This window comes from Hyperoodon ampullatus (genome assembly GCF_949752795.1).
Source record: "Hyperoodon ampullatus genome assembly, chromosome: 1".
Taxonomy (NCBI): Eukaryota; Metazoa; Chordata; class Mammalia; order Artiodactyla; family Ziphiidae; genus Hyperoodon; species Hyperoodon ampullatus.
The window spans coordinates 65,758,053-65,785,003 of NC_136914.1; the positions used below are offsets into that span (position 1 = coordinate 65,758,053).

The window sequence follows — 26,951 nt, forward strand, 5'->3', positions numbered from 1 at the left end:
TTAAGTGTGGTCGAAAATGTGGCTTTTAGAAAAGGAAAGACCAGTTCTAATTGGGCTCTGCCACTTGCTTATGTGCTGCATGGCCTTGAACAAATCATTTGTCTCAATTTCACAGATGAGGAAACCAAAGCCTGAAGAGCTTTAGAAGACCTACCTCACCAGGTTATTTTGTGGAGTAGCATTAAAGAACACAGATCACCTAGCACAGACCTGGCTTTGAGGAGGAGCTCACTGAATGAAGACAATAGGCTTATATAAAAATGATAGATCTTGACAATTCATCATTTATTTAAAATATTTTATGTAACACTGTTGTTGAGCTGAGTGACCTGTCTGACCACCTGAGTCACATTTTCTACTAGTAAGTTTTTCCTAGTTCACAGGCTAGAATCAAATATAACAATAGTTCCATGGTGTTCTGCAAAAAACCCTATGATTTCCTGGGCTGCTTAAACAAGTTTGAGGATACTAATAAGAGTGTCATGAAACGCTGAGGCCAATGAAATCCTGGGCTGTACCTACAGAGGCTTAAGAAGTGAACCTGACGACTTCAGCCACTTACCTAGAAGGCCACCAATAAAAATACAGCCGGTTTAGTATTTCATCTGAAATTAATCCAAACCTTTTGAGATTCCATGTGGCACTTAAAGTAGAAAACGGTTAATTCTCGAGTAAATCTGCCTGGATAATATTAAGTAAAGGGCACTAGAGAAGGGGCCGGTTATCCTATGTTGTGTTGTTCTGGGTCATCAAGAAACAGGATGATCTTGAACAATCACTTAGGCTCCCTGGGATGCACTTTCCTCCCATGGAAAATGAAAGAGCAGGTATCTAGGGCCTCCTAGGTCTAAAATGTTATTATTCTAATTCAAAGGTGTGGAATTGATTGTGTGAAGAGGAATCCATGGAAGCATTTGAAAGCACAGTCTCTTTTTCCTAAGATTCAGCACCATTTGATGCCCACAGACATGTTAAGAAGCTTCGGGGTTAGGGCCCGGTACACACTGAAAGCATATCTCAGTGGATGGAGATACATAGGTCTGAGCCAAAAAGGAAGGCAAGTGAAAATAAACTCTTACCTTTTAACTTCTTTGGCATCGCTTGCGATGAAAAATCCTAAAGTACCTTCTTGGATCTTAAGGTGGTTTCCAGGATTAATTAATATACTGCTCAGTGAACAAAAACAAACAAAGAAGACATAGTTATGAGGTCGTGTTCTGAAGAAAACCTTGAAGGCTACACCGTACTGTTAACTTTATAGGGGGCCCACTAGTCTAATGCTTTCCCCAAAGATTTTGTCTACAGCCTGACATCCACTGTCCCACACATTTAATTGGATAACACCATCATAAAGGTCTGCTGCCCAGTTCCCAGGTTGGCATACTCCCAGTTGCAGATATCAAAGCAAATCCAGGTTTTAGGGCCAGGTTTGTACATGGGATTGCCATGGGCTTCTGATTTGAAGCAAAGTTCCTAATAACATATCCTTTTGGAAATTGCTGTTGACAGTCAATGTTGAGTGTTATTGGTCTAATAGAGCTACGGCTACACTAATTTTCCATTAGATGACAGAGCATTAATGGGACCCCTATATGCATACAGAAACATACATTTATGCACACCACATACTACTGCAGGGAATGGTACGGGACACCTGTAACCAATGCAGAAGCAAACAGAACATCTGCATGACATTGATAAGGCCATGGAAGTGGATTCCATGTGCAGCCTAGGTAGAAAGAATTGGACCTACCCTAACAATGAGAAAGAAAAATGCCAGCAGTTGGAAATACTTAATGATTCTAGTCTGCTGTTTACAAAGATGTATGGGAGTGTTTGATTAAGGTATGTGTCTAGTATATCCTCACTGGGGCCAACTGTAATTAGAAAATGAATGCAAATTATCCCTAAAACAACTTCCCCTGCAGGGAAGTATGAACCTAAATATACCCTGCCCTGTTTCAAAGTGGTATAAATAGATTAGCTGACCAAGTTGTGTTTGGACTGACAGAAGAGATAAATGTATCCTAATCTAATAAATGGAAGAAACAAACAAGTTTAATTGTCTTCAGACCAAAAGCAGAATACAGGGCTATCTTACACAAAGACTGAGATGAGGCTTTGGGCTTAATGGACACGGAATTGAGGCATTGTAAATGCAGCACCAGATACGACAGAGGTATTCTTTGATCTGAAAAGCTGGCATTTAAGGTAATAGATGTTTGGAATCAGGCTAAAGGAAGTCCTCAACTGTCTAAAACAATCAAAACAGAGAATGGTATTTAACGTGTAATCTTTTACTGCTGGTAAAACCATTACCAAAAAGTGCCGCGGCCAACAAAATGATGTGTCTGTAGCAAGACAGGAAGGACGCAGATGAACCTTTGTTCTGTTTGGAGAACTCACAGCAGATCATTACTGCAAAATGTCTGTGGTCACAAGAAGTTCCATCACTACCCATAACAAGACCTGACAGGGGGAAACCAATCCTGTGATGTTGTTGCGATTAACACTAAATAATAGCAAAAGTCCATGAAGATTTGAGTGTTCTGCCCTAGAACCACAGACAACAGCGAGATTCCCCGCCAGTCAGGAAGCAGCAGGCCATGCTAACAGCACAGCTTGCGATGGGCAGAAGCTCCATACAGGCACCTCCCAATCACTCCTACAACACCTCTTCACCTTGGTTTAAGAGCCCTCTGACTTTTCAGGATCATGGGAGGAAAAGGGTCAGAGTTTCTTCACAGTTTAGATGGATCCCTTTTTCAAATCCAAGTAAGTGGAATGTTGTAGAAAGGCAGGATGCTGGATTTTGCACTTTCCTACCCCCTTGCCTGCATGGCAGTTCTTCTGTGCCCTGGTTCTGCCATCAGAAATTATGTCCAAATTCCAGCCCTGCCATTCAGTAGCTGTCTGACTTTGGGCAAGGTACTAAATCTTCCTAGAACTCAATTGCCTCACCTATGAGATGGAGATGAAGATAAGCACAGTCTTTTTTCAGAGGATTAAGGAAGATGATGCACAAAAGCTCAATGCATATTAGTGATTATTTTTATTATTTATTATTGCAAAAAAATGCCCCCCAAATGCCAAAATTATCACTTTAGCTGGCCCCATGGAATGGAACACAGGACTTCTTATCAAAACACCCTGTCTATAATGAGATAAAAAGTTACAGCGTGAAGAACTATACACTCCAGAATAATATACAGCGACATACATGAAAAGTTCTGGGTTCTTCTGAAGTTTAAAGGAACTAATTCCTTAAAGTTGGATAAGCCTACATTTTGATGTGTATTCATATAAGCGTGTAAAAAAAAGTTTCTGAGTGAAAAAAAATCCTATCATGATTTTAACAATACAATTCAAAAGAGGAAATTTGACACTCATCAATGTCTTGGTGACATATATGCGCAAAACAAGCCTCGCACAGAACCCTGTTTCCCTTTTTTACATCATACGCTTCATTAATTGCACTCCAGTGATCAAGCCCATTGTGTCATGGTTCCCATCAATGGAAAGTTTCTTTTCATTTCCTTTGTTCTATAGCAACAGTGAATTGGCACACAGTGAGAATTCGGGACTGTCATTCCAGAGACGGCAGGTTGAGATAATTTATTACAGCCTTCAAGCCTTGCTTTAGTCAAGTTAGTGTGGTGGAGGGGAAAGACTTTGGGCACTGATGTAGAGCACATTTGTGTTCAAATCTCAGTTTCGCTGCCGTTAAGGGAGAAGGTGCCTGTGTCGGGCAGCCAAGCTCAGGTCCTGGCCTTGGGCATGTACCTGCTGATAAACCTCACTCTCCTCATCTGTAAAATGGGGTGAATAATCACTAGCTTAAAGTGTCACTAAGAGAATTAAAGTACATACTATGTGCAGAGTGAGGGCCACATAGTAGGTTCTTAATACATGGTCACTATTACTAGTAGCCGGGTAATTACAACAACTAAACAAGTGGTAGATAATCTCTCACAGCATCACAGCTCTCATTTTGTCTTTGGTGCTAATAAACTACCTAGGAGGCATCCCAGTGGCATTGAAAGACCTCTATATCGACCGCAGTATCTGAAACATTTTATCTCCATGCCACATCTGGAGATGGGCTCATTTGGACTGCCTATTGGTTACACAGTGGAGTATCTCTCTGTTCTTTAAACGTTATGGCTGATTGTTAAGGTACTGAAAGCACCTCCAAGGACATCAGTGACCGTGGGATTTCAGGATGCCCTCTAGTTCTCTTCTGGACATGGGGGAGAGGCTTTACATCATCTCTATGTAATGATGTGAGGCTGAATCATTTGCACATTTGCAGTATACCGATCAGGCTAAGGCAGCCTTCTGGGCAGGAACTGAAAGACTGAGGTCAGCTCTCGAGAACAATGAAGGAAAGACATCTAGATACATAAGGAGGCTCGTTGTGCTGGATTCCACTCACAGATTTAAGGGTTTGGTAAAGAAGCAGGTGCCCCTGATTTCAGGGGAACTTTGCATATAATACTTCCTGTGTAAGGGTACTAAGTTTCAAAGTCTCTCTGAGGAAATATGTTACTCTTTTTGATATTTTAGACATTGAGTCTTCTATCCACATTCCAAATCTAGAAAGTTTATTAAATCGAGTAAATCCTCCTCTCTTTCAAAATATAAAAAGATAAGGATCCTAGACAGAAGTAACTTTTTTCCCTGCCAAATGCCTGCTACCCTTAGAATATGTTATTGACCTTCTAATGGGAATATGTAAATCTTGCCAAAGATCTTTGATCTCAAAAGACCATCCAATGTTAAGTTTGTTTGGCTCCAACGGCGGCCAAAAGTCTCCCTCCTTGTGCCTCACTTTAAATCAGGCTTTTGCTCCAATTTTGTCTAATTCACTAGCTTATCAGAGATAAACTTCAAGATGTGTCATGTGAAGAATCAAGAAAATCTCTAAGAAAAAAGTCCATATATCAATTAGCAGAATTCCAATGGGGACATCTTCTTGGCAGGGGTGGACTTTCTCTCAGTTCAAGGAACTATAAATTATCCTCTTTCTTTTATGACCTTGTTAATTTCAACTGAAACCATTCAGGAACAGCTGGAGGCAAAGGGTTGGTGTGGTCCCTTCCCCAAGGATTCTTGCTGTCTGTCTCTCTTTTTTTCCTTTGCTCTCAAACTAGTTTTGTATCTAGACTTATTCTTTGGCCCCTTATCCATTCTATGAAGCAAAGATGTATTTTCTGTAGGGAACCCATAGTTAAGTAAAAGAGTGAAAAACATAATCCTATTTTATTTACTTTTGTAAACAAGTTTCTCATAGTAGCCAGTTTAGAGCCCTGAATGCAACAGGCACATTTCAACTATCTGTTGAATGAATGAAAACCATAAGCAGTGGTCTCAGTTCCAAAAGTGTCTTCTTTCCCTCTCTAATAAACAGAAAGGTAGTCACAGCTGTTCTTTCAAAGAGCAAGCTGCAATTCTTACCAGTCAGGCCTATCAAAGGAGTGACCACACCTCTTCTAGGGGGTTGGCCAATGAGCTAAGAATCTCCCAGGTGCATTAACTATAAATATGTAAATATATAGAGATATAAATGGCATGTCACTTGGGGAGTTGGAACAATTGATTTCAATATTGAAAACACCACTCACTTAGAAACTGAAATACCAGTTCCTAAACATGAAATACATTCACATGAAACTGCTAGCAGGGCTCAGTCTAACAGGGAAACATCCTGTCGGGTCCCTCCGGGAAGGGAGCTCCAGCTCGCAAGCTGCAACTCATTTCATGGTGTATCTCTTGCTGAACATTGGTCAGGTTGGAGATTTGGGGCTTGATGGGGCAAAATGATTTATTCCCTTTCTCCACCACTTATGCATAACAACTGGGAAACATCTAGCTATTCCTTCTTCAATTTGCTTTTTTTGGAGACAACCAAGGATCAGTAATTCTATGGAAACAGATATTTTTTTTAAAGGAAACTTTTATCCATTATGGATAACTATGACAGGTGCATATTTCTCTCCTCCCCACCCCCAATTTTGATAGGTGTAGCGTACCATTCCCTGAGCAATTACAAAAATATCACTCACATGAGAAGATAGTTTGTACCTGATAACATGGTAATTATATCTGTGTCTAGCAAGCTAATGGGACTTCATTAACTAGAGCAAGAAGAACCATCTAGAACTTCAGCTCATGCTGTGCCCAGATGAATCATGCCACTGGGAAGTGGCCTTTCTGACCACACAAGGTCATAGATGATTGCTATTGCGTGGGACTCTGTTTGACCCAATTGGTGCCTTGCAGTTTATGGGCTGTGCTAGGGCACAGCCTACAGAAACCCCAAATCTCAAATCTTATTGCCTTTCTGACACTTTTCATTACTTCTATGCTTTAAAATATATTCTGCTGGAGTCCCACACAACTAGACACACGCACTTTTCTTACAGAATATATGTAAGAGCACAGTGTGTAGTCTATGCTTCAATATATTTGAGCCCAATTCACTGACACAGAGACAGCATAATAAAGATTGCTCCCAGTTGGTCACACTCAAATGACTGCCACTGTGGTCTGCCAATGACAGGGGCAAGGACTTGTTTAGCCTGAATCCATCTCCGTAAGTTTAGAAATGGCATTTTAAAATCTATTTTGCACATAAGGAAAAGAGTAGCCATATGGGATGGGGAAGAGAGTTCATTTGGGAAGGACCATGCTGGATATTTGGTTCTGGGAGCAAGCTGTGTCACTTTCTGATACGCTTCAGGACAAGTCATGCCTACATCACAACATGCCTTCACTACAAGATAAAAGCACTCAAAGACCAAAAGTCAACAGCAGAGGTGCAACCACTGTGGACCTTTGAAGATGCAAAGTGTTGCAGTAACTTCTCGCAGTTGGATCATATCAATAATACCAAACTGACAGGAAGCCACCTCTACTCAATAAAATCACAGAAGAATCTGACTTCGGAAAGAGTTCCAGACAAATACACACACACACACACAATTACAAACACAAACACATGACAGTGATTACAATCACAGAGCAAAACAACTCTAGAGAAGATGAACGAGTAGGCATCTCAATAGTATGTTTTCAACAGTACTGTCTTTGAGAAAACGACATTGGAAATATTAACCCAAAAAGTTGAAAAAAAATCTATCGATGAGGATTTGGTCATGCTTCGTGCAACATAAAACAGCAGCAAAACAGGGTGAGGTCACATGGTGAAAGTTAAGATACTTCATATTAAGAAATATGCCCAAACACACTGGGAAGAAAGAAAGCCATGATGAGTTCATCTCAATAAACAGTACTCATTCAGTAAATCAAATGTGATGACCTGGAGATTTAGTAGCAGTGTTCTAAGTCTGTACTGAGTACTGGCCCAGAGAGAAAGTACGCCAAATGTTATCATCAAAATTAGCATACGGAAAAAGAGTTAAGTGTAAGGGCTTGGTCTCTGTTTTGTGGATAAAAGGACACAAATTCAGCTCTACAAACTGGAAACCGGACACAGGGCAGAGGAGGTCACTGGGAACGTGGATGTGGTATGCAGACAAATGGCACCAAGACACATCAGGACGGGACAGAAACAGACACCAAGGGCTGGAGAGGAGCATCCTCCTTTGTCAACTCTAAGAGCATTTGTTCCCATCGGTGGTGCCATGACTGAAAACAGGACTGGGCCTCTGTTTTTGTGTAGGTTTCCTGCAAAGAAGTTAGTGCGTCATCCAAAAGAATCAACAAATCAAACGAGAAAAGCAATATGCTACTTTCAATTTTTATGGACTCTGGTTGGAGAGAGGTTTGTATATAAAAATACATATATATACATATATATGTATATACTAGACAAGGGAATGAGATTATATATACATATACGCATATATGTATAATCTCTGTCTTCCTGAATTCTTGGCAAAGGGTTAGTCCTGTGGTTAGACGTGAAGACGGAGGGTGGAAGTTGGGAGGAAAGTTAACGAAGAGAGCATACCGCTTTCGGCTTCTGCAAAACGACAAGAAAAGAATTGAAAATCAAACAGTTGGATAATAAATTGACTGACACCAGAAGGGTAGAAGGAATAAAACCTTTGTTTCAAATTATCTGAAGGATGTGTGTGAAAACAAGGTTTTTCAACAAAGCATGGAAACAGTATCGTGGGATAACAGCAACAAAGGAGGCAGTTCACACAGGTCCGAGGCACGGGGTGGGCGTGGAAAAGAGAAGCAGGGTTCTCCGAATTTTCACACCCGATCACTTAGGAAATGGGAGAGGAAGGGAAATGGGACATTTTTAAATGAAAAACAAAATCAAAACTATTATCTCAGGAAGGTCAGAAACTCCGTTCTTTTTAACACGGATATTGTGTGTAAGTCCTGTGTTTTCTCGGAGGCATGATCCACATTCCCTCCAGCACACCTTTTTCCAAAAGAACCAATGTGCTTCCACACTGAGACCAAGCCACATTTGAGGATTAAAGCTGGCAGCTGCACACAGAAAGCCAAAACCAAGCCAAACAAGTTCTTTTCTCCCTTTTCTGAAAAAGGAAATTCTAAAAAACTATCTGTATGTATAAATCTGGCTTCATTGAAAACATCTCTGATTTGTGAATTAATAGGAACATCCATCAAAGAAAAGATTGTGTCTTCAGAGAAAGCTCTGAGTTATTTTTCTTAGAATGGTGACAGTGGATTCACACCAAACCATTAACAGCCTTTCTCTCTCCCTCCTTGTGACCAAAAGGTGGCAGGTGGAAGATGGCTGGTCAAGGTTCAGGGTGCAGTTTCCTGCCATGAAATTACTCCAGAATAGTGGAGAGGTGCTATTCAGGATCACTTGCATCGTGACTTTTTTTTTTTAAGAGATACACAGAAGTGATAAAGAGAGAACATTGAATTACACAAAGATTTACTGACTTGGCAACGTGAAGAATATCATTTGCAGAAACCCAGGATACACATTTCCCCTACACAGGTACAGGTGTGTATTGGCAACAATGTGGGCAAGCTGCAATCCCAGAAACATCCACCTTATCTGTTGAACAGCAAAGAGCCAAGGACTCTTGGGTTTTTTGCAAATAATATTTTTCACTTTGCCACCACAGAGAAGGAAAATGTATATCTGCATAAATAGTTGTTAACTGCTACAACCATGGTCTACCATGTGGCCACCAAATCTACCATTTTGTCTTCCTTTTGGTTGATTTGGATTTTCAAAATAGTTTAACATGTGATCAGATTGACTTTGTGAGCAATCTGATCTGGTGGTTAAGGTAACAGAGAACATTGGATTGACTGGCTTACAATCCAGTGTTTGTTTTGGGTTTTTTTTGGTCATAGAGACACGGACTGCACATTTGGGGCTTTACTGAGTCATTCACCCAGATAATGAAAACTCCTTAAATGATGATAGCAGGAACCTTCTAGTCTTGCCCTGCACTCTGCTCAGTTATTAAGGCGTATGTTGGAGGGTATCTGCACCCTTCCCTTGGGCACCTAAAGGAAGACTTTTTAGCATAGCTAGGAAAAAAGCATGGTTGTCCTTTCAGAGGACACAAGCCTGAGCATTTCTCAGTGAGCTCTCTTCCAAAACTATTGATAAGAACTGGGGAGCAAAAACCATCTCTCTTATATCTGTAACGCATACAGTACGCCAACAAAATTCCTTGTTAATGCAATGCTTCCTTCTTTCACCGCAAACTCATATATTGACTGGGGTGTTATCTATTTCGACCAGACCCAGTCCCTCATCAGTCTGATTTGCACATAATTAAGCGCAAAATAAATAAATAAAGAGGGCTCCTGCCTCCAAGCCCTGCTCTCCTGGCTAATTTACATGAAGCTGATATTCATGCCACATGGATTTCAGTTGCACCGGGAGAGAAACATATGGTACACAATAGGCTGCTTGTAATTTGGCTATCAAGAGAGCTGGAAACTCCCATCACGACTCTGCCCCATGCCTGCTTAGAAGGAGGCCAGAGTCCACCTGCTTTTTGATCACAGCAGTAAAAATGGGTTTAAGGACAGGGTCTGTCCCTGGTTTTATACTTAGAGGGTGAAAAGTGTAAGTTGGCATGATCGGTTAGAGATCTGGATGCCTCATCCCTTTCCCTCAGAAAAATACTCTTTGGGTGCCCAGTGGGGCTTGGGATGCCAGGCATGTCTGGGATAGAAGCGGCAATGTCTACCTGAACACACCTTGAAATGTGCCTTCGAGTCAGAGAGGTGTTGCATTAGGGTTCCAAACAAATAAATAATGCGTAAGAAAGAAGTGGACTGAACGTTCCCGTGCTGCGCTCTTAGCATCATGAACGTCAGCCAGCCGCTGGGTCACGGCAAACTTACCGGCTCTCTCGGTTGGCGGACTTGTACTCAATGGCTATCATTAGAAGCTTGAGCTTCACAAAACACAGCCTGCAATGAGACGGAGAAACCTCGCAGTCAGTGCTTCAGAACGACCAGAGCCACAGAACAAACACTGTTACGACCTTTCCATCTCCTGATGCGGTCATTACCCAAGGGACCCCCATTCTACAGTCACTGTGCCAGAGGGAGGGGGATGTGAGCCACACCTCCCCATCCTCCCCGTTAAACTTGATTTCTCACAAGTGATAAGGTGCTGAATGTTCAAAGTGCAAATTGCACTCAGGTCTGGATGCCTAGACACAGACCTGAAGCAGGGATTTGTGCCTGGGCATTTATGCCGGGCCAGATTCATTAGTTACTCGGTTGGGTAGTAAAATGTTAACTGCAGGGGGAGGGAGGTACTTGGAGCAGCTGGACCTGTTATCTGGATTCCATTTCGGTCTTTTGTACAAATGGCTCATATTGTTGTTCTGAGCAGACCCCTGTGTGCTGGGAATGATGGTAATAATCCTTAGCCTCCGTGATGGTAATAATCCCAGCACATGACGACGGCACTGTTACTCCTGGCTCCATCCAAGCTGTCTCACCGCATCTGCCCGGCAATGAGAGGATCTGGGCAAAGAGCTTTCTAGGGAGTGGAAACAGCAAGTGCAAGGGCCCTTAGGTAGGAAGGAAGTCGGGGTGTTTGAGGACCAGCATTAAGGCCAGAGAGGCTGCAGCTGAGTGTGCAAAGTCGAGAGTGACAGTGATTAGGTCAGGGAACTACGTGGGAACAAGATCATGAAGACTTTGCCGGCTACAGCAAGGGATCTGCAGCTTATTCTAAGTGGAATGGGAGTCTCTGGGTTGGTTCTAAATAGAAAAGTGACACAATCAGATGCGCTGGACCCGTGTATGTGTTGCTTGCAGGTAAGGTGCTGGTGAAGGTCTCAAGCTCTGCAGTGGGAATAAGACCAGTTGCTCATTCCTGCCTGGGAGGTCATGATCCCCTGTATTGCTGTAAACAGACAGTCAGATTTCAAAGGACCACTTCCATCCAGGCGTATTTGGGCTCTCCCAGTGATTTGCAGATTTTCTGATTCCTGCCAGCAGACTCTAATGACCTGGGTTTTGTGCTGATTATGCAGTTTGCTGAAACACCAACCCACATACCCAACTACAGCTGGAAAAACGCTCTCCTTAATTTATGTTCCATAGAGCACTGCTAACACATACCCTTTACGGGGCTGTTGCCTCTGGAGCTTAAATTGTTTAAAATATCAGGTGGCTTATGCAATATTTGTTGAAACAAATTACCAGATTAAGTAACCACTTTCTAATGTAAATAACAACTAAGTGCCAAACTCAAGGAGAAGGCTGATCTTAACTTCGCACTGATCATGAAGATGCTGATTTGCTGAAATCCTATGAGCAATGGCCACTCCGATTTGGGATTCTGGTGGTTCATGGGATCAAGGATCTTAATTGCTTTAATGACCTGACCCTATTGGTGACAAGGGAAGAAACAGTTCATAGTAATGGTGGATTATGTCTTCCTAGCTACTACGATATCATTTACCACTTAGATATAAAAAGAAAGGCACTTCCTAACTCATAACAGTCAATAAAATCTACATGGCCTTGGGCATATTCCTTACCTAGCACAGGGCGGACCAGCTGATCTGAGTCCTCTTTTGTAACTTTCAAATCAATATCTAAAGTTTTTCTACATGGCCTTATAGAAGCCTCTTTTTAAGAATGCTTGGACCTAAAACAAGCCTTTGTCCACTGGCCAAAGGGACTAAGAAGAGAGGGACAGAGTGATGTAAACAAAGTGATCACAGGCAGACCTTGGAGATATTGTGGGTTTGGTCCAGGCCACCACAATAAAGCAATTATCACAATAAAGCAAGTAAGGTGAAGTTTTTGGTTTCCCAGTGTATATAAAAGTTATGTTTACACTGTAGTCTATTAGTGTGCAATAGCATTATGTCTAAAAAATCTATGAACACACCTTAATTAAAAAATACTCTATTGCTAAAAAAAACCCAAAACAATTACAATAGTAACATCAAAGATCACTGATCACAGATCACCATAACAAATATAGTAATAATGAAAAAGTTTGAAATATTGTGAGAATTACCAAAATGTGACACAGAGACATGAAGTGAGCAAATACTGTTGGAAAAATGGCACTGATAGTCTTGCTTGAACAGGGTTGCCACAAACCTTCAATTTGTAAAAAAAAAAAAAAAAAAAAAAAAAAAGCAGTATCTGCAAAATGCAATAAAGCCAAGTGTAATAAAAAGAGGTATGCCTGTACATGCAAACAGTGCCACAACCATAGATTTTCAGACTCAGGCACTTCAAGATTGGCTGGTCCTGCCCTTCTCGTACAGATAACAAACTGAGGTCCGAAGAAGGAAAAGAGACTTGTTCAAGGTTAAATTGGCCTTTATGGAGAAAAGCCAAAAGTGGAAATCAAACAACTTGTTCAAGGTTAAACAATTTTCATGTAGAAATGTCAAAAGTGGAAATCAAGTCTCTAGGCAGTATGCTACACAGATGCTTCTTATAAAAGCAAAGGAAATGAAGTGGTTGCCAGAAACCCAACATGCAGACATGTTCTGTTTGGTCAGTACAGCATTTAAGGAAAAAAAAAAAAAATCTAGAATTAGGTACCAACAGGTGATTTCATATAAAAGTGAGCTTTTCAGCTTTCCTTGATAAATCAGATACGGCCATACTGGAGCCACATTCCATATGGCTAAAAGGGACTGGACTTTCAAAGCACTTACCCCTCTGGATGGGACATGTGCTCTCCAAAGTGCCACAGTCTCGACCACCCCCTACTGTCTCGGACCTCCTCATTCTAATTCTTTGTTGCTAACTGCCTGCCCCCTATGGGCATCTAAGCTATTACTCCCTACTCTAGTTGAGTATCCTCTGGATGTCTGTGAAGTACAAATCTTGAGTAATTTACAATTTACACGGGAAACAGAACTATGTCTCTCCCTGTTTAAAATCACAGGTTTTCGTGAGTTCCTGCCACAGAGAATTGGCGAAGGTCAGGGTGCTGGGCTTAAGGCTGCAGCTCAGGTACAGCCTCTGTTGTGGTTCTGGGGGGAAGGGCAGATCAAGTTGAGTAAACAGGGAGTGGGCACGGTGGGGTCTGGTAATTACTTGTTTACTTGCCTCTCTGACCTCTACACTGAGCTTCTTCAGGGCAGGATGTATGCTTGTCTCGCTGGTAGTTTGCAAAATGCAAAGAGTAAGCTTTCAGTAAATGCTGATTAAGTAAATGTATGAAAGAATGGGGAGCAGACTCTCATGAGTTGCTAGAATTATCCACAACAGATAAAGTGGTAAACGAGGAAAGTCTAGTTTAGGCAGAGAAAGCTTGGAAGTGAGCTAGCATAGTGAAACGAGATGCTTTTTAACTTGGTGGATAGAAGCAGACAGATAGGAAAAGAAGGTCGTAGAGGGGAATAACAGCAGTGATATGCTCTGGGAATCTAATGTTTGCATTCAATCCGCTATGACGTGAGGTAAGTACAATTCTAAGATAAGACAGCGATTTCTCCTTGGAACCCTCTGCAGATCCTGTTACAAAGGATGTACCTTTGGACTACTTAGAATGGATGTCCTGAAATTAAATATTTACTTGCATCATTTACACCATTTTTCTGGTAAAGCAAAATGGGTTTTGCTCATCCAATCCTTAAAGTCATTCTTATGGCTTAAACATACACAGACCTGGGGTGGGAAAGAGAAAGGAGGCTTAGCATGAGGTAGAGTATAAGAGAGAAACAAGGTAGCTTCCACAATGTGATAAACAGGATGAAATCAGCCATAAGTTAGCAAGATTTAAATTTCTGGTTTCTAAAATAAAATGTCCCAGTATGTCCAATGCCGGAAGTTGCCACTTGTTGCAAAAATAATTACAGGGGAATAGAAATGACTTCTTTTTTCAAAGAAAAAAAAAAAAGTTAGATTGCTCTCTTGATAATTATTAAGTAGAGGTCTACCAAATTTGACAACATTATACAAAGCCTTTTTTTCTCTTTTTCTTTACTGCCAGCATCATCTGTTAACTACAGTAGTTTCAACCCAAATGTTCCTGAACAAAGGCTCTTAAGAATTAGAGTCCAACTGTTTCTACCTACCCAGAGGGAAATCAATTGTTCTTGCTACTAAATCAGCCCCCTTGACTAGAAAGATTGCTTGCTGGTGTGAATTAAGCATAGAAACCTGTCGTAGAGTTTGCACCTTCTAATGTGTTCAGGAAGGGTGTGCAAAGGTGTGGTTTGGGGGTGACTCACCTAGGAGTGGAGGGGCAAGGATAGAAGAGGTAGCTTTCACTGTGCCCCCCAAACCTAGCTCCACCCCAGAGCGCCAGCCCCTCTTCAGTTGTCCAGAGGGACCCTGGGAATGTCAGGCTGATACATGTAACTAGAGTAGATGAGGATGTAAGTACTGCACATTGGGGAACCAGACCTTTAGGATCTAGGGGCTAAAACGAAAAAAAGATTCACATTTAGGAGCTTTGATTTAAAATGATAGGCTCTCAAAATGGAAACATCTAGTTAAAGAAAATTTGAACCAGCGGGATTTGTAAGACTCAGCACCAGGAAAATGGAAGTGATTTAAAATGCCCATGAAAATGTTGTTCAGATTTCCCAGCAGCTTTCATAGAGGTGGAGTGGGAAGGCTTCAGAACACCCTCACCTTCGAACACTCATAATATCTCCACTCTCATAATATCTCCACTAGCACACCTAAGACACTTGAATTTAAATATAATTACATTCTTTCATATGGACAATTCACATTTGCCTACAATGTCAGTAAATGCATTTTTTAGAAAGCTTTGCTATTATTATTCATCAGAAATATAAAATGTAAACTGTGGGGCTTCCCTGGTGGCGCAGTGGTTGCGAGTCCGCCTGCCGATGCAGGGGACACGGGTTCGTGCCCCCGTCCGGGAAGATCCCACATGCCGCGGAGCGGCTGGGACCGTGAGCCACGGCCACTGACCCTGCGCGTCCGGAGCCTGTGCTCCGCAACGGGAGAGGCCACAACAGTGAGAGGCCCGCGTACCGCAAAAAAAAAAAAAAAAAAAAAAAATGTAAACTGTGTGTTTGCTATGTGTACCCAGCATCGAGTCGAGCCCCGGTATTGCCTACTGGACTGCCTCCCTGACCCTTCCTGTAGAGAATTCTAGAATTGCCACTGCCTCTGTAGCCTTCGATTAAGGGTTTTAATAGATTTTATGGCCACTGGTTTATTCACATGTGGAAGGATTATCGGTCACCTTCTGAATCCCTGTAACAGAAGTAATCATAAACGCTGTATTCCTATCTGTGTTCATATATGCTCAGTCCCAATTATAATACCCCCAAATAATTGGATGAATAGGGCCAGTTCTTTGAGGAAAAATATGTTTTAAAGATGAGACTCAAGCCTCTCCATAAATTCTCATAAAATGTTCATTTCTGCAGCCTGGCTAAATAAATCTACCATATAACAATAGAATCTGCTGACTTCTTTCTGCTCCATGTTCAAATTCGGGTGCCTTTCTCTAAGAACTACTGATTTCACAGAACTCAAGTTAAACTAGCTGTAGCTTTCACTGGGCAGGAGACCCAGCTTTCTCTAGGCAGTTGTAAATTTAAGTTTCCTCACGTGGCTTCCCTGGAAAGATCTGTCCATGGCAAACAACACAGGACGAGAGCGTGATTTTCTCAACGTTAGGGCCCTGAATGCGGGTGGATGAGGGGAAGGAGAACCATGCCCTGCAGACCCCGCACTGTCTCAACCAGCACAGAAGCGTCCAGGCTTGCATTTGGGCTGGAGGGCAGAACTCCTGCCCTTTAGCGTAGGGAAGATCTGGTCAGAGTTCCTCAAGCTACCTAGGCATTAAATACTCCACATCAAATCTGAATTGTAACAGCTGCAGGGGGACACAGAGACATGCAGTATTTCAAATACATCTTTTGTCCTAATCCCCTCTGAGCTATAAAACCTGATACAATTAAGCGTTTATATTTTGCAAGTGATGACTGACTGACTGACTGACCTGCTCACCATGAGATTCAGGACCTGGCACATGGCATTCTTGCAGCAGCCAAACCTGTGAACCTGTGGCTTCCTGCACTCCTTCTTCCCCACCTCCCTCCTCTGCCCTCACTCCCCTACCCGGAGGCGGGCGGGTACAACCTCTCATTTGCTAACTCTCATAATAAAAACAGTATCGCCGTTTCCCCCTGAAAACATCACATGTCAAAAGAACTCTGATTTTTCTCCTTCTCCCATCTAAAGGGGAAATCAACTTGTTCTCGTTGGAAAATCTCAGAGACCTGGGTGTTGAGAGAGTTCTCTGCGGCTCCCAGCCTCCTGGTTCCCTATCACTTACAATTCCCTCTTCCCTCTTTATTCCTTCTCTGAACCCAACCTCCATACAAGGTACAGCTCAAGAACCACCTCTTCCAGGAAGCCTCTCCTGGCCACCCCAGCCTGCAGGGAGCTCTCAGCATCTGTCCCCCGGCTGTGTGCATCCATCAAACACTCATCTATGGGCGCTCATCTCTCCCTGAGGAGGGGTATTATTTTCTTTCACCAGACTGCAAACTCTCAGAAGGCAGCAGCTGCAGGGAAACAGAATCTTTTCCTCGGCATTTGAAAGTATTGCTATTAATCTTTTAATGAGCATATATGTGATCACATCTAATTGCACCATGCCTGGCACACTGGCACAAATACCCCAAGCTCATGACATAGCTAGCTGATTAACTGGCTGGTGACCAATGGCAGAATTTTCTAAAAGGTAAGAGTAAATAAAACGTGGAAACATCATGATATATTTCTTTCTTTCTTGGTGTCTATATTATATTCAGTGGGCAGAATAGAAGGGTGGTGGGAAGAGGACAGGCAGGAGAGGGGAAAAGGACATTAGCTGATACTGAGAGACAAGTTCTATCATTCCGATTTTAGAGATGAGGAAACTGGGGTGAGCACTAAGCCCAAGGTCAGGCAGCTGGTAACTATCAAAAGAAGGAGGGGCTTCCCTGGTGGCGCAGTGGTTGAGAGTCTGCCTGCCGATGCAGGGGACGCGGGTTCATGCCCCGGTCCGGGAAGATCCCACATGCCGCGGAGCAGCTGGGCCCGTGAGCCATGGCCGCTGAGCCTGCGCGTCCAGAGCCTGTGCTCCACAACGGGAGAGGCCACAACAGTGAGAGGCCCACGTACCACCAAAAAAAAGAAGGAGGTAGGCAGAAATCAACTGTCTTGTCCCAAATCACATATCCAGCAAGTAGGTTTGACCCCAGACCTTTGTGACTCCACAGCTCACACTACCTGACATCACACAGCATCCTACTATTTGAACCACTCAAAAACAGGACCCCTTCGTGGAAAACACAGCCTCATACCCCAGCCCCGGCTTCCTGCAGGCTTGGCTGGCACTGGCCATCTGCACCTTCCACAGTCAGCTACTGAGGAAGATGGGGAGTGGGAGGGAAAAGGAAGCGGGTGGTTTCCTGGTGTCCAGAGAACAATGGGTGGCACCCTCTCTTTCAGATCCCATAGCTCCTTTGCCTTGATCTTACAGCCACACAGACCAGGGGCAAGCCAGCTATGCAAAACCAAAGGGAGACGCTCAGGAGTTGCTGGCACTTAAAAGGAACACCCTAAGAGCATCCTGAGGAAGGTCCATGACATACCCACTATGGCGTCCATCAAGGCCAAGAGGCATCTGGCTTGTTGCACCCTAAATGGTCCTTCTCTGCATTTGGTGCTTAACTGTTCTCCCCACCCTGAAATTGCTTTTATGATCCCCAGTGGAAACCTGACTGAGAGCATTAAAGGGCTCAGTACTCCACGTCTTTTTCCTATTCTGATTTGGATTAGGCGTGGGGGGTGGGGAGAGCAGTCAGCAGTTTGCCTGGCATGGTAGGGGGCAGACTCATTCCTGTATCATGGAGATTGCAGAATACCCTTTGTGAAGAAGGAGCAATGGAGAGGAAGTGCCCACAAAGGCCCAAATCCTAACATTAGCTCGTAAGATGTGGCCCACCTACAATTCTATGATTTGGCAAAAATCAGAAACATTCCAGTGACTGAGCCCAAAGTTGGAATAAGAAGTTATTCCAGCCTGTGGTGTGGAGAATGGGGTTGCTGGGGGTCCCCAGTCATCAGACTGAATCAGAATCACCCCCACTTCCCTACAAAAAAATGCAGATTTGGGGGATCTACCCCAGATATTAAAATCTGGAGATGGAACCTAGAATCCTCTCTGTTTAATAAGCTCCCCAGGAGATTCTTAATTAGCCAGCCTTCATCTACCACATCCTCCAAGCTGTTCCCAACTGCATGAGGCCCCAGCATCGAAATCCGGTACTGTAACTTTTCTGCTAGGTGGCTTTGGAAGGGGACACCCATGTCCTCTGAGTCTCAGTGTCCTCCTTTATAAACCAGGGATGGTAACATTCACGTAAACGTCACAGGATTGTTGTGAGGATTCAGTGAGAAAATGTAAGTGAAATATTTAGGAATGATACTGCGTTTTGTCTAAATTAGTTATTGCCTTTGGAACAAAGCTGCGTCTTCTGGTGATACACATGTGAAGGCCAAAGGCTGGTGCAGAGAAGCTGGTGCAAGTCTCACCTGAGCCGGAGGAAGCGTCTCTCTGCTCGAAATTCTTAAAAAGCTCAACTTGGGGGCCTCCTGCCCCGTCTCTCTCTCCTCCTCCCACATCTGTTCTCTTGGGAAACGACCTCAGATTGCACCCGTTAATCCTGCCCCCTTAGCTTTTCACTGAATGACTCTCCCAGCTTCTGAAAAAACTCCAATCTTTTCGGTGTGGTGATCCTACCCTGCAAGGGGGCACTCTGCCAGCCCAAGGGAAGAGCAAATTTATTTCTTTTCATGCTTCAAGACGTTATTGGCTGCATATTGTTTTAATGCCGTGCATAATTACAGAGACGGCTCTGAAAATCTGTATATTTTATCAGTGCTTTATTATACCCAGAATATTCTCCAACTCTTTTTCTTCTAAGTGAGCCAGCTGAAAATCTATTTTGGCGTCCTTCATGTCATCTTGAAATTGAATAGCCAATTCTTACTGTAATGAAAATACTTATGCGCCAGCCTGGTGATATACAGCCCTACACTCTAATTACGGCTGTGCTTTAATTAACCTGAATTGAAGAGTGTTATCATTAAACTGCTGGTAACTCTGAGTTATGGCTTTTCTTTAATTTAAAGTAGAAAACACAGATAATTAAGGCTCCAGATAATCAAATGCTTGAGGAGAGCTTCGATGTTTTGGGATGTTCCTAAATCTCATTAAGTGTCCTTTCTTTATTGATTATTTCTACCTCTGCTGTATCATTGTGTTAAACGAATAATAGCAGTCAGTTGAACACATTTTCACTCACATCAGAAGTTTTTCATGATGGTATTTTGTTTTTCGTTTTTTGTTTCTGTATTCCAGAAGCTGTACCAAACAAACACCAAACTCTCTGACAACAAGGTATGTCTGAGGGATCTTCTCATTCTCGGAACATGTTGTCAACATGCAAATCAGTCAAGGGAAATATTTACAGACTAGTGTTCAGCTCTTGAGCCGGCTCCAAAGGGCAGAGAAGTTTCACACACCCAACGGGTCAGAGTTGGCAAACTCACACATCGAGGGGGCCAGGCCCTGATGTAAATGCAAATCTGGCCAGTTTAAGACATCAGGGAGGGGAGGTCCTTCACTAAACCCCTCCTTACAGCAAACTGGAGTCCCTTAGCATTCAGTAGAAATGCAAGTCCCCTGTTGGTTCATCAGACTTTCAAAAGAGGCCAGGAATCTAGTTTTTATGTGAAGAACCACCTTTTTGAAACATGGGCGACTAACTTTTAAGAAATGAAACACTGTGTAGGACAAATACGTGAGTCAAACTGACCCCACAGGTATCCCAGCTGGAGCTTCTAGAGGGAGCAGTTCTAACCTTCCAGGTTAACACTCTTAAAATAAACTCACTCAGTTTCCAGAAGCAAAGTAAGAGAAGCAGCAGGAAAGCAGGAAGGGGGTGGGGGGAGGGGCATGGACTAAGGGATTTGCAAGGCAGCATTCAGGTTGACACCAATCAAGCCCAGGAGACTCAAAGACAAGGAAGGGGACTTCACATACTCCACTGCTAATGCCTGAGGCGCCACAGGACTCCTCCAGGTGTTGGCAGTTCTGCTGTGGGCTCAGACCACATCTACATCAGACCTAAGAGGCCTCAATTGCCTTTTCATAGGACCAGCTTCTAATATAAGTCCTGAATCCTCCTGGACTTTTTATCCTAGGCAGGCCACTCTCCAAGATAGAGAAAATCCCCTGGGACAGCCTCAGTGGTCCAGGACCCAGTGCATGGGAATGGTTAACTCCTTTCTATGGCAGAATGAGAAACAGCCCTCAAAGAAAGGAACACATGGGAGTTACAACAGGGCATCCATTTTTGGAAAATAACTCCTTCGGAATCAATTACCTGTGCCCTTTTCCAGTCCATTTAGCGTTTAAACTTTCGCTTTGAGACAGGGTGAGAAATTTCAGTAAACAGTCAAACCACTTTGGATTGCTTAGGGTCTGGGCCCAGGGACAGGCAGGGTGCACCTGCTGTGCTTACTGACAGAAGTCACTGACAGGTAAACACCAAGCTATCAGGTGCCCTGGCCCCTCTCTGCTGTGCACAGAACAGCAAACTATGAGACAGAGGAACCCAAGAGCCCCCCAGGACTGTCCTCTTCAGGCCACCCTTTCCAGAAGGTGGGTTTGGTTTGCAGGCAGGCAGACAGCACAAGGGAAGAGCTCTTCTTCCTCAGCCCAGTGGGTTCCCAGATTCCCCTGTTTCTTCCCAGTTTTTATCAGTGAGACTGAGTTTACCAAATTCTTTGCTACAGTGTCAAAGTACAGGGCTTCATGTTTCAGCATTCCCAGGGAGTCTGTGTTTTCATAGGGACAAAGCCCCTGTTTGACTTACATCCAACATCTGAGCTTCTAGGTGGGGAATCTGAGGCATCGTCCTGGTGGAAGTTTCTTGGGGTCTGGGACACCTGGAGCTCCTGACATCATACTACTTAAATGATCACCTGTTCTACCTCGAGGGGTCATGCAGGCTGGGGCTACCCCTTGCTCAGATCCATCTTGCTGAGCCAGTATAAGGAGATGCTAAGTCTTTTTATTGTTATAACATATCAGTTGTCCATCTCAGGGCTAAACCACTCAGGACTATTTCAAGACCTCTCTGTGTACATTTGGTTCCACATTGCCTCAGGAAATAGTGAAAGCACTTTGAACAGTGGCTCTCTGATGTCTTTATGATCTGACTTAATTGAAAGAGATCAAAATTTCTTTCATCAGGGCTTCCCTGGTGGCGCAGTGGTTAAGAATCTGCCCACCAATGCAAGGGACACAGGTTCAAGCCCTGGCCCGGGAAGATCCCACATGCCACAGAGCAACTAAGCCCGTGCGCCACAACTACTGAGCCTGAGCTCTAGAGCCCGCAAGCCACAACTACTGAGCCCACGTGCCACAACTACTGAAGCCTACGCGCCTAGAGCCCGTGCTCCGCAGCAAGAGAAGCCACGACAATGAGAAGCCCGCGCACCGCAACAAAGAGTAGCCCCCGCTCACCACAACTAGAGGAAGCCCGCACACAGCAACGAAGACCCAACACAGCCAATAAATAAATAAATAAATATAAAATTTATTTTTAAAAAATTTCTTTCATCAAGGTGCTAGCAAGATTTGGTTTTGCCCTGGTAAAATCAGAGGCATGGGTTCATGCTACCCTTCATATATGTGTCTACATCATAGGGGCATAATTCAAGATATGCAGGAAAACTGCAGTTCATAATTTAGGTCAAATGATGAATCCAAGCCTGAGATTCTCAGGACTGGAGGGAAAGGAGAGCCAGCAGAAATCCCCAAGGCAGGGGCCATATAATGACCCACTCTCCCCTTCATCACAAAAGGCTGAGCACAGGACACTTGGTAATTGTCGAGTGTCCCCACTGTGCCAGCCATAGGTGGGGTGCATTTCCTTCAAGAGACACGTTAACTGTTTCTGAAAGCCAAAGAGCATATGGTTAGTGGTCACTTACTCACAAACAGTAGGGAAGGACAGACCCACGAAGGCACTGGAGAGATATTCTGTGTACATTTCATTTGAGACTCCTTCCAAGTAGTATTTCTGCCACGTGTCTTCCTCAATCTAAGGGAGAAGAACACAGGAGAAGGGTTTAAGATAGGATAGTAGGGCTTCCCTGGTGGCGCAGTGGTTGAGAGTCCGCCTGCCGATGCAGGGCATACGGGTTCATGCCCCGGTCCGGGAAGATCCCACATGCCACGGAGCGGCTGGGCCCGTGAGCCATGGCCGCTGAGCCTGCGCGTCCGGAGCCTGTGCTCCGCAACGGGAGAGGCCACAACAGTGAGAGGCCCGCGTACCGCAAAAAAAAAAAAAAAAAAAAAAAAAAAAAGATAGGATAGTGAAAGGAAAGTGGGGTTATCCCATCTGGCAAACAAATGAACGCACTGGTTGTGTCATGGCGACCTTCCTGAACAACCAGGAACATACCCCATCATCACATGAAGCCTTCCATGCCCCTAAACTCATAGACTAGATGGATGTCCCCTCTAAAGCAGCACTTCTTCCTAAACCTGTATGATTTCCAAGGAGGCATGGGCACTCATCCACAATTGATAAAAATTTTTGAGAGTAATTTTTAAATTCTTATCAAAATGTACAAAAGTGCATACTCTTTTACACAATTCCATTTTAAGTATTCATAGCAAAGAAACAAGTAGATAAGTATACACATACAAATGAACAAGAACATCCTTCTTGTTCTTAGAACAAGAAATTAGAAATAACCACAAATGGTAGGTTTATACCATGGAATACAAAGAAGCAATTAAAAATTATGATGAAAATGTATATATTTTCACAGAGAAATTACCTTAAAAGGCACATTACTAAATAGTGTGTATAGTCTTTGATCCTATTTTTAAATACCCTATAATTATCTGAATGTTCGTAAAGCTGTAGAAGAATCTAGAAAGCTTTATACCAAAACAGTAAGAGTTGTTATCTTTGAGATGTAAAATGACACTATTTCTCTATAGATTTCTGTATTGTCTGAAGGCTTTTGCAGTGAGCATATATATATAACATGAAACAACATATCTATTTCTACTTTGGGGAAAAAGTAGATTTTTCCAACACCACCTTGAATATCACAAAAAGTAAAATGTAGGACTTCCCTGGTGGCGCAATGGTTAAGAATCCGCCTGCCAATGCAGGGGACACGGGTTCGAGCCCTGGTCTGGGAAGATCCCACATGCCGCGGAGCAACTAAGCCCATGCGCTACAACTACTGAGCCTGCACTCTAGAGCCCGCGAGCCACAACTACTGAGCCTGTGTGCCACAGCTACTGAAGCCTGCGTGCCTAGAGCCTGTGCTCTGCAACGAGAAGCCACTGCAACGAGAAGGCCACGTACTGCAACGAAGAGTAGCCCCTGCTCGCCGCAACTAGAGAAAGCCCATGCGTAGCAACAAAGACCCAATGCAGCCAAAAATAAATTTAAAAATAAATAAAATAATTTTAAAAAAAGTAAAATGTAGTTTCAGAAAGGTCTTAAGCAATATGTCATTAAAATGTTCTTGTTTTTTTTTTTTTTGGTCATAATTAATCAAGTTCAACTGGTTTTCCCATCAGCCCTCTTCACGCTAGGTATTTCTGGAAAGGTTTTACCTTGGAATCGACCATTTAAAAGTATAAAGTGAAAACAAGAAGAACGCTGAGCCCCTCTGGGAGCTTGGGGATGTCATGGATTCCCAAGGCAGGAAGAGAGGCAGGCTGTGTGGTCCTTGGGTATCTGTAAGCTGCTGTCTCCCCAGTTCACTTCCACTGGAGGTTAGATAAGGGGGAGGATGAAAAGGAGCTTCCCAGCCAACTGGAAGTGGCTCTTAATAATGTCCTGTGCTGGTATTGAATTAAAAGGCATCTTGGGACTTCCCGGGTTGTCCTGTGGTAAAGAATCCACCTACCAATGCGGCGGATGCGAGTTCGACCCCTGGTCAGGGAACTAAGATCCCATCTGCTGCAGGGCAACTAAGCCCACGTGCCACAACTACTGAGCCCACGCCTCAACTAGAGAACTTGGGTTTTGTAAACTATAGAGCCCACGCACTCTGGAGCCCTCATGCCACAACTACAGAACCAACGTACTCTGGATCCTGAGTGCCACAACTAGAGAGGGAAAACCTGCATGCCACAACTAGAGAGAAGCCTGTGTGCCACAACTAGAGAGAGAGAGAAAAAAAAAAAAGCACATGCTGCAACTACAGAAAAGCCCACATGCCACAATGGAGAACTCACATGCCGCAACTAAGACCAGACACAGCCAAAAACAAAAAGGTATCTTGCTTATGACCCAATAGTCAGTTAACTGGGGGAAATGAAAGAGACTTGGAAACAGTGGGAAATGCACACCTACCATCTACTTGGTGATGCTCTGGAATACAAAAGCTAGGAATAATTTAGAAATAAATTGAATGCTCCCTGCTTCTATGCTATGCTATGTCTGCTTTGTGTTCTGGCTGGGTTATTAGATTATGTGGGTTAACCTCATTAGTTTGTGCTGCTTCTAACCTACTACCACACATTAGACATGTGCTATGCAATACTGCTGGGTATGGGTTGTTCATCTACAAATTAGTCTTCCCCAGAGTGGGGTCTTTCAAAACAAAAGGACTCAACCTTTTCTGCTGCTAAACTTTATGATTTTAAAAATTAACTGCTATGTGTTTAGCTAAGCACAAACTTTTTAATTTCCCCGACTCATAAGATTTCAACTTATTTTTTCAAATAAAAGATATTCTTGACTTCATAAGCAAAGGTTATTAATTCCAACTAATTTGAAGAAAGCTTAGTCAGCATTAGTAAGTAGTTTGAAATATATAATATTTGGGGCACTATGTTACCGTAATTTTTTATTGGTAAATAGGATAGTATCTGAGGGATTGCCCATTATAAATCCTCATAGTTGAGTTTTATGGGCAAATAGTTTTCTTGAGTAGAAGAATTCAGCCTATTCTTTTAGCAGGGACATTCCTTTTATAATATGTTGCTTATGTTGCTAATTTACACATTCCACTTGGCTTTCAAAAATAATGAAAATATGAAGCTTTATCTCAATTATTATTGATTGTTGGTGCTATTCCTCAATTAATATGATTTTAATTTGGTTCTTTTAGTTACGGTCATTATTTTCATACCTCTATGTCCTAATGGAACTACTCTTGAGACTAAATTTTATTGTAGGTTCATCACTAAACTTTTTAAGTAGAAATAAATTCTTTTTAGGACACAAATATTATATTCATGTTTCTGTTGAACTTAGCATAAATTGTTCATTGATTCATTAATTCAGCAAATATTTTTAGCATATTCTGTGTCTTATGAGCCATTCTAGTTACTGACTGAATTTTATTTAAACTGGTATTTATTTTCCCATATTTTTCTCTTTGCCAGAAAAAGCATCAGATATACCTGTCTAAGATATATCTGACGATATATATCTGACTTTTGCTGATTTTTTTCCCACATTTCCTTTCCTGCAAGTTTGTGGCTGATATGAAATGCTTAAGGGCTAAAAGTCAAAAAACTGGAAAAAAAAAAAAAGAACAGAACTTTTCTGGAAAGCAAAATGCCTCTTCCACAGACATATGCAGATGCTCAGATGGTATGTATAATGCGAGATGCAGAAGTACTGAATGGACTGTCTAAAAGCTGAGGAGTTTAAATTCATTGTTATAACCCTTTAAGATTTCTACATCTTTAACACAGTTTCCCTATTGATAAGTTAACAAATTTTTCAGGTTCTGATAAATGTTCCCACACACACACACAAAAACTTACTGAAAATGATTTAAATGGTAAATTTTGTTATATGTATTTTACCACAAGTAAATTTTTTTAAAAAAACCAATACGCATAATATAAGGAGAATCAGTAATTATAATTACACTTACACTCTTTAATCCTTAAGGGCAAGAATGACAAGTTGTGGCAGAACAATGACAGGAACAGGTTATCGCATCAGGAGAGTCAGGGATAGAGCACCCAGCCTTAAGACACTGTAATGTGTCACGAACTCAGACAACAGAACCTCAATCTTCATCCCGAGGCAAGGGCTTCAATTACCCCTTCTTATCAAAGTTTACCTTTCTAAGTCTCAAGCATGGCACCTTTCACTTATTTGGAAAAAAGCAAAAGCAAGATGCACATTCCTTTTAGTTTTGTTAGCCGTAATCAAATACATTCTTAGGGAAGGAAAAATTAGTATAAAATACAATATGTTGAGTTTAAAATACCTGACAGTGAACAAAGAGATCTAGAGACGGTAGAATGAGTTACTGTCATTATAAATCTCCTTTAACAGAGGCACAGAGAGGTTAAGTAACCCACTAAAGGTTACAAAGCCAATGAGTGGTACAAACAGGATTCAGAGTTCATACTGTTAACCAGCCACCATATTATCTCTTGCTAGAGATTGACAGGGTAAATATAGAGAGAAGCAGTG

General features: G+C 42.6%; 1 protein-coding gene across 20 annotated transcripts in view; it reads right to left on the reverse strand.

Moving 5' to 3' along the window:
- Positions 1-26,951, reverse strand: part of KCNMA1 (potassium calcium-activated channel subfamily M alpha 1) — a gene marked incomplete at both ends in the record, with an annotated part of 758,887 nt that overhangs the window by 143,401 nt on the left and 588,535 nt on the right. For 12 of the 20 annotated variants that reach the window (XM_079697900.1, XM_079697893.1, XM_079697892.1 and 9 more), the window contains 3 exons: positions 1,080-1,166; positions 10,330-10,398; positions 22,468-22,577. In XM_079697900.1, the coding sequence (XP_079554026.1) occupies positions 1,080-1,166; positions 10,330-10,398; positions 22,468-22,577 (266 nt within the window). Of the gene's footprint in view, positions 1-1,079; positions 1,167-7,975; positions 7,988-10,329; positions 10,399-22,467; positions 22,578-26,951 lie in introns of all 20 variants that reach the window. The other 8 variants (XM_079697908.1, XM_079697902.1, XM_079697903.1 and 5 more) reach the window with 1 other exon arrangement.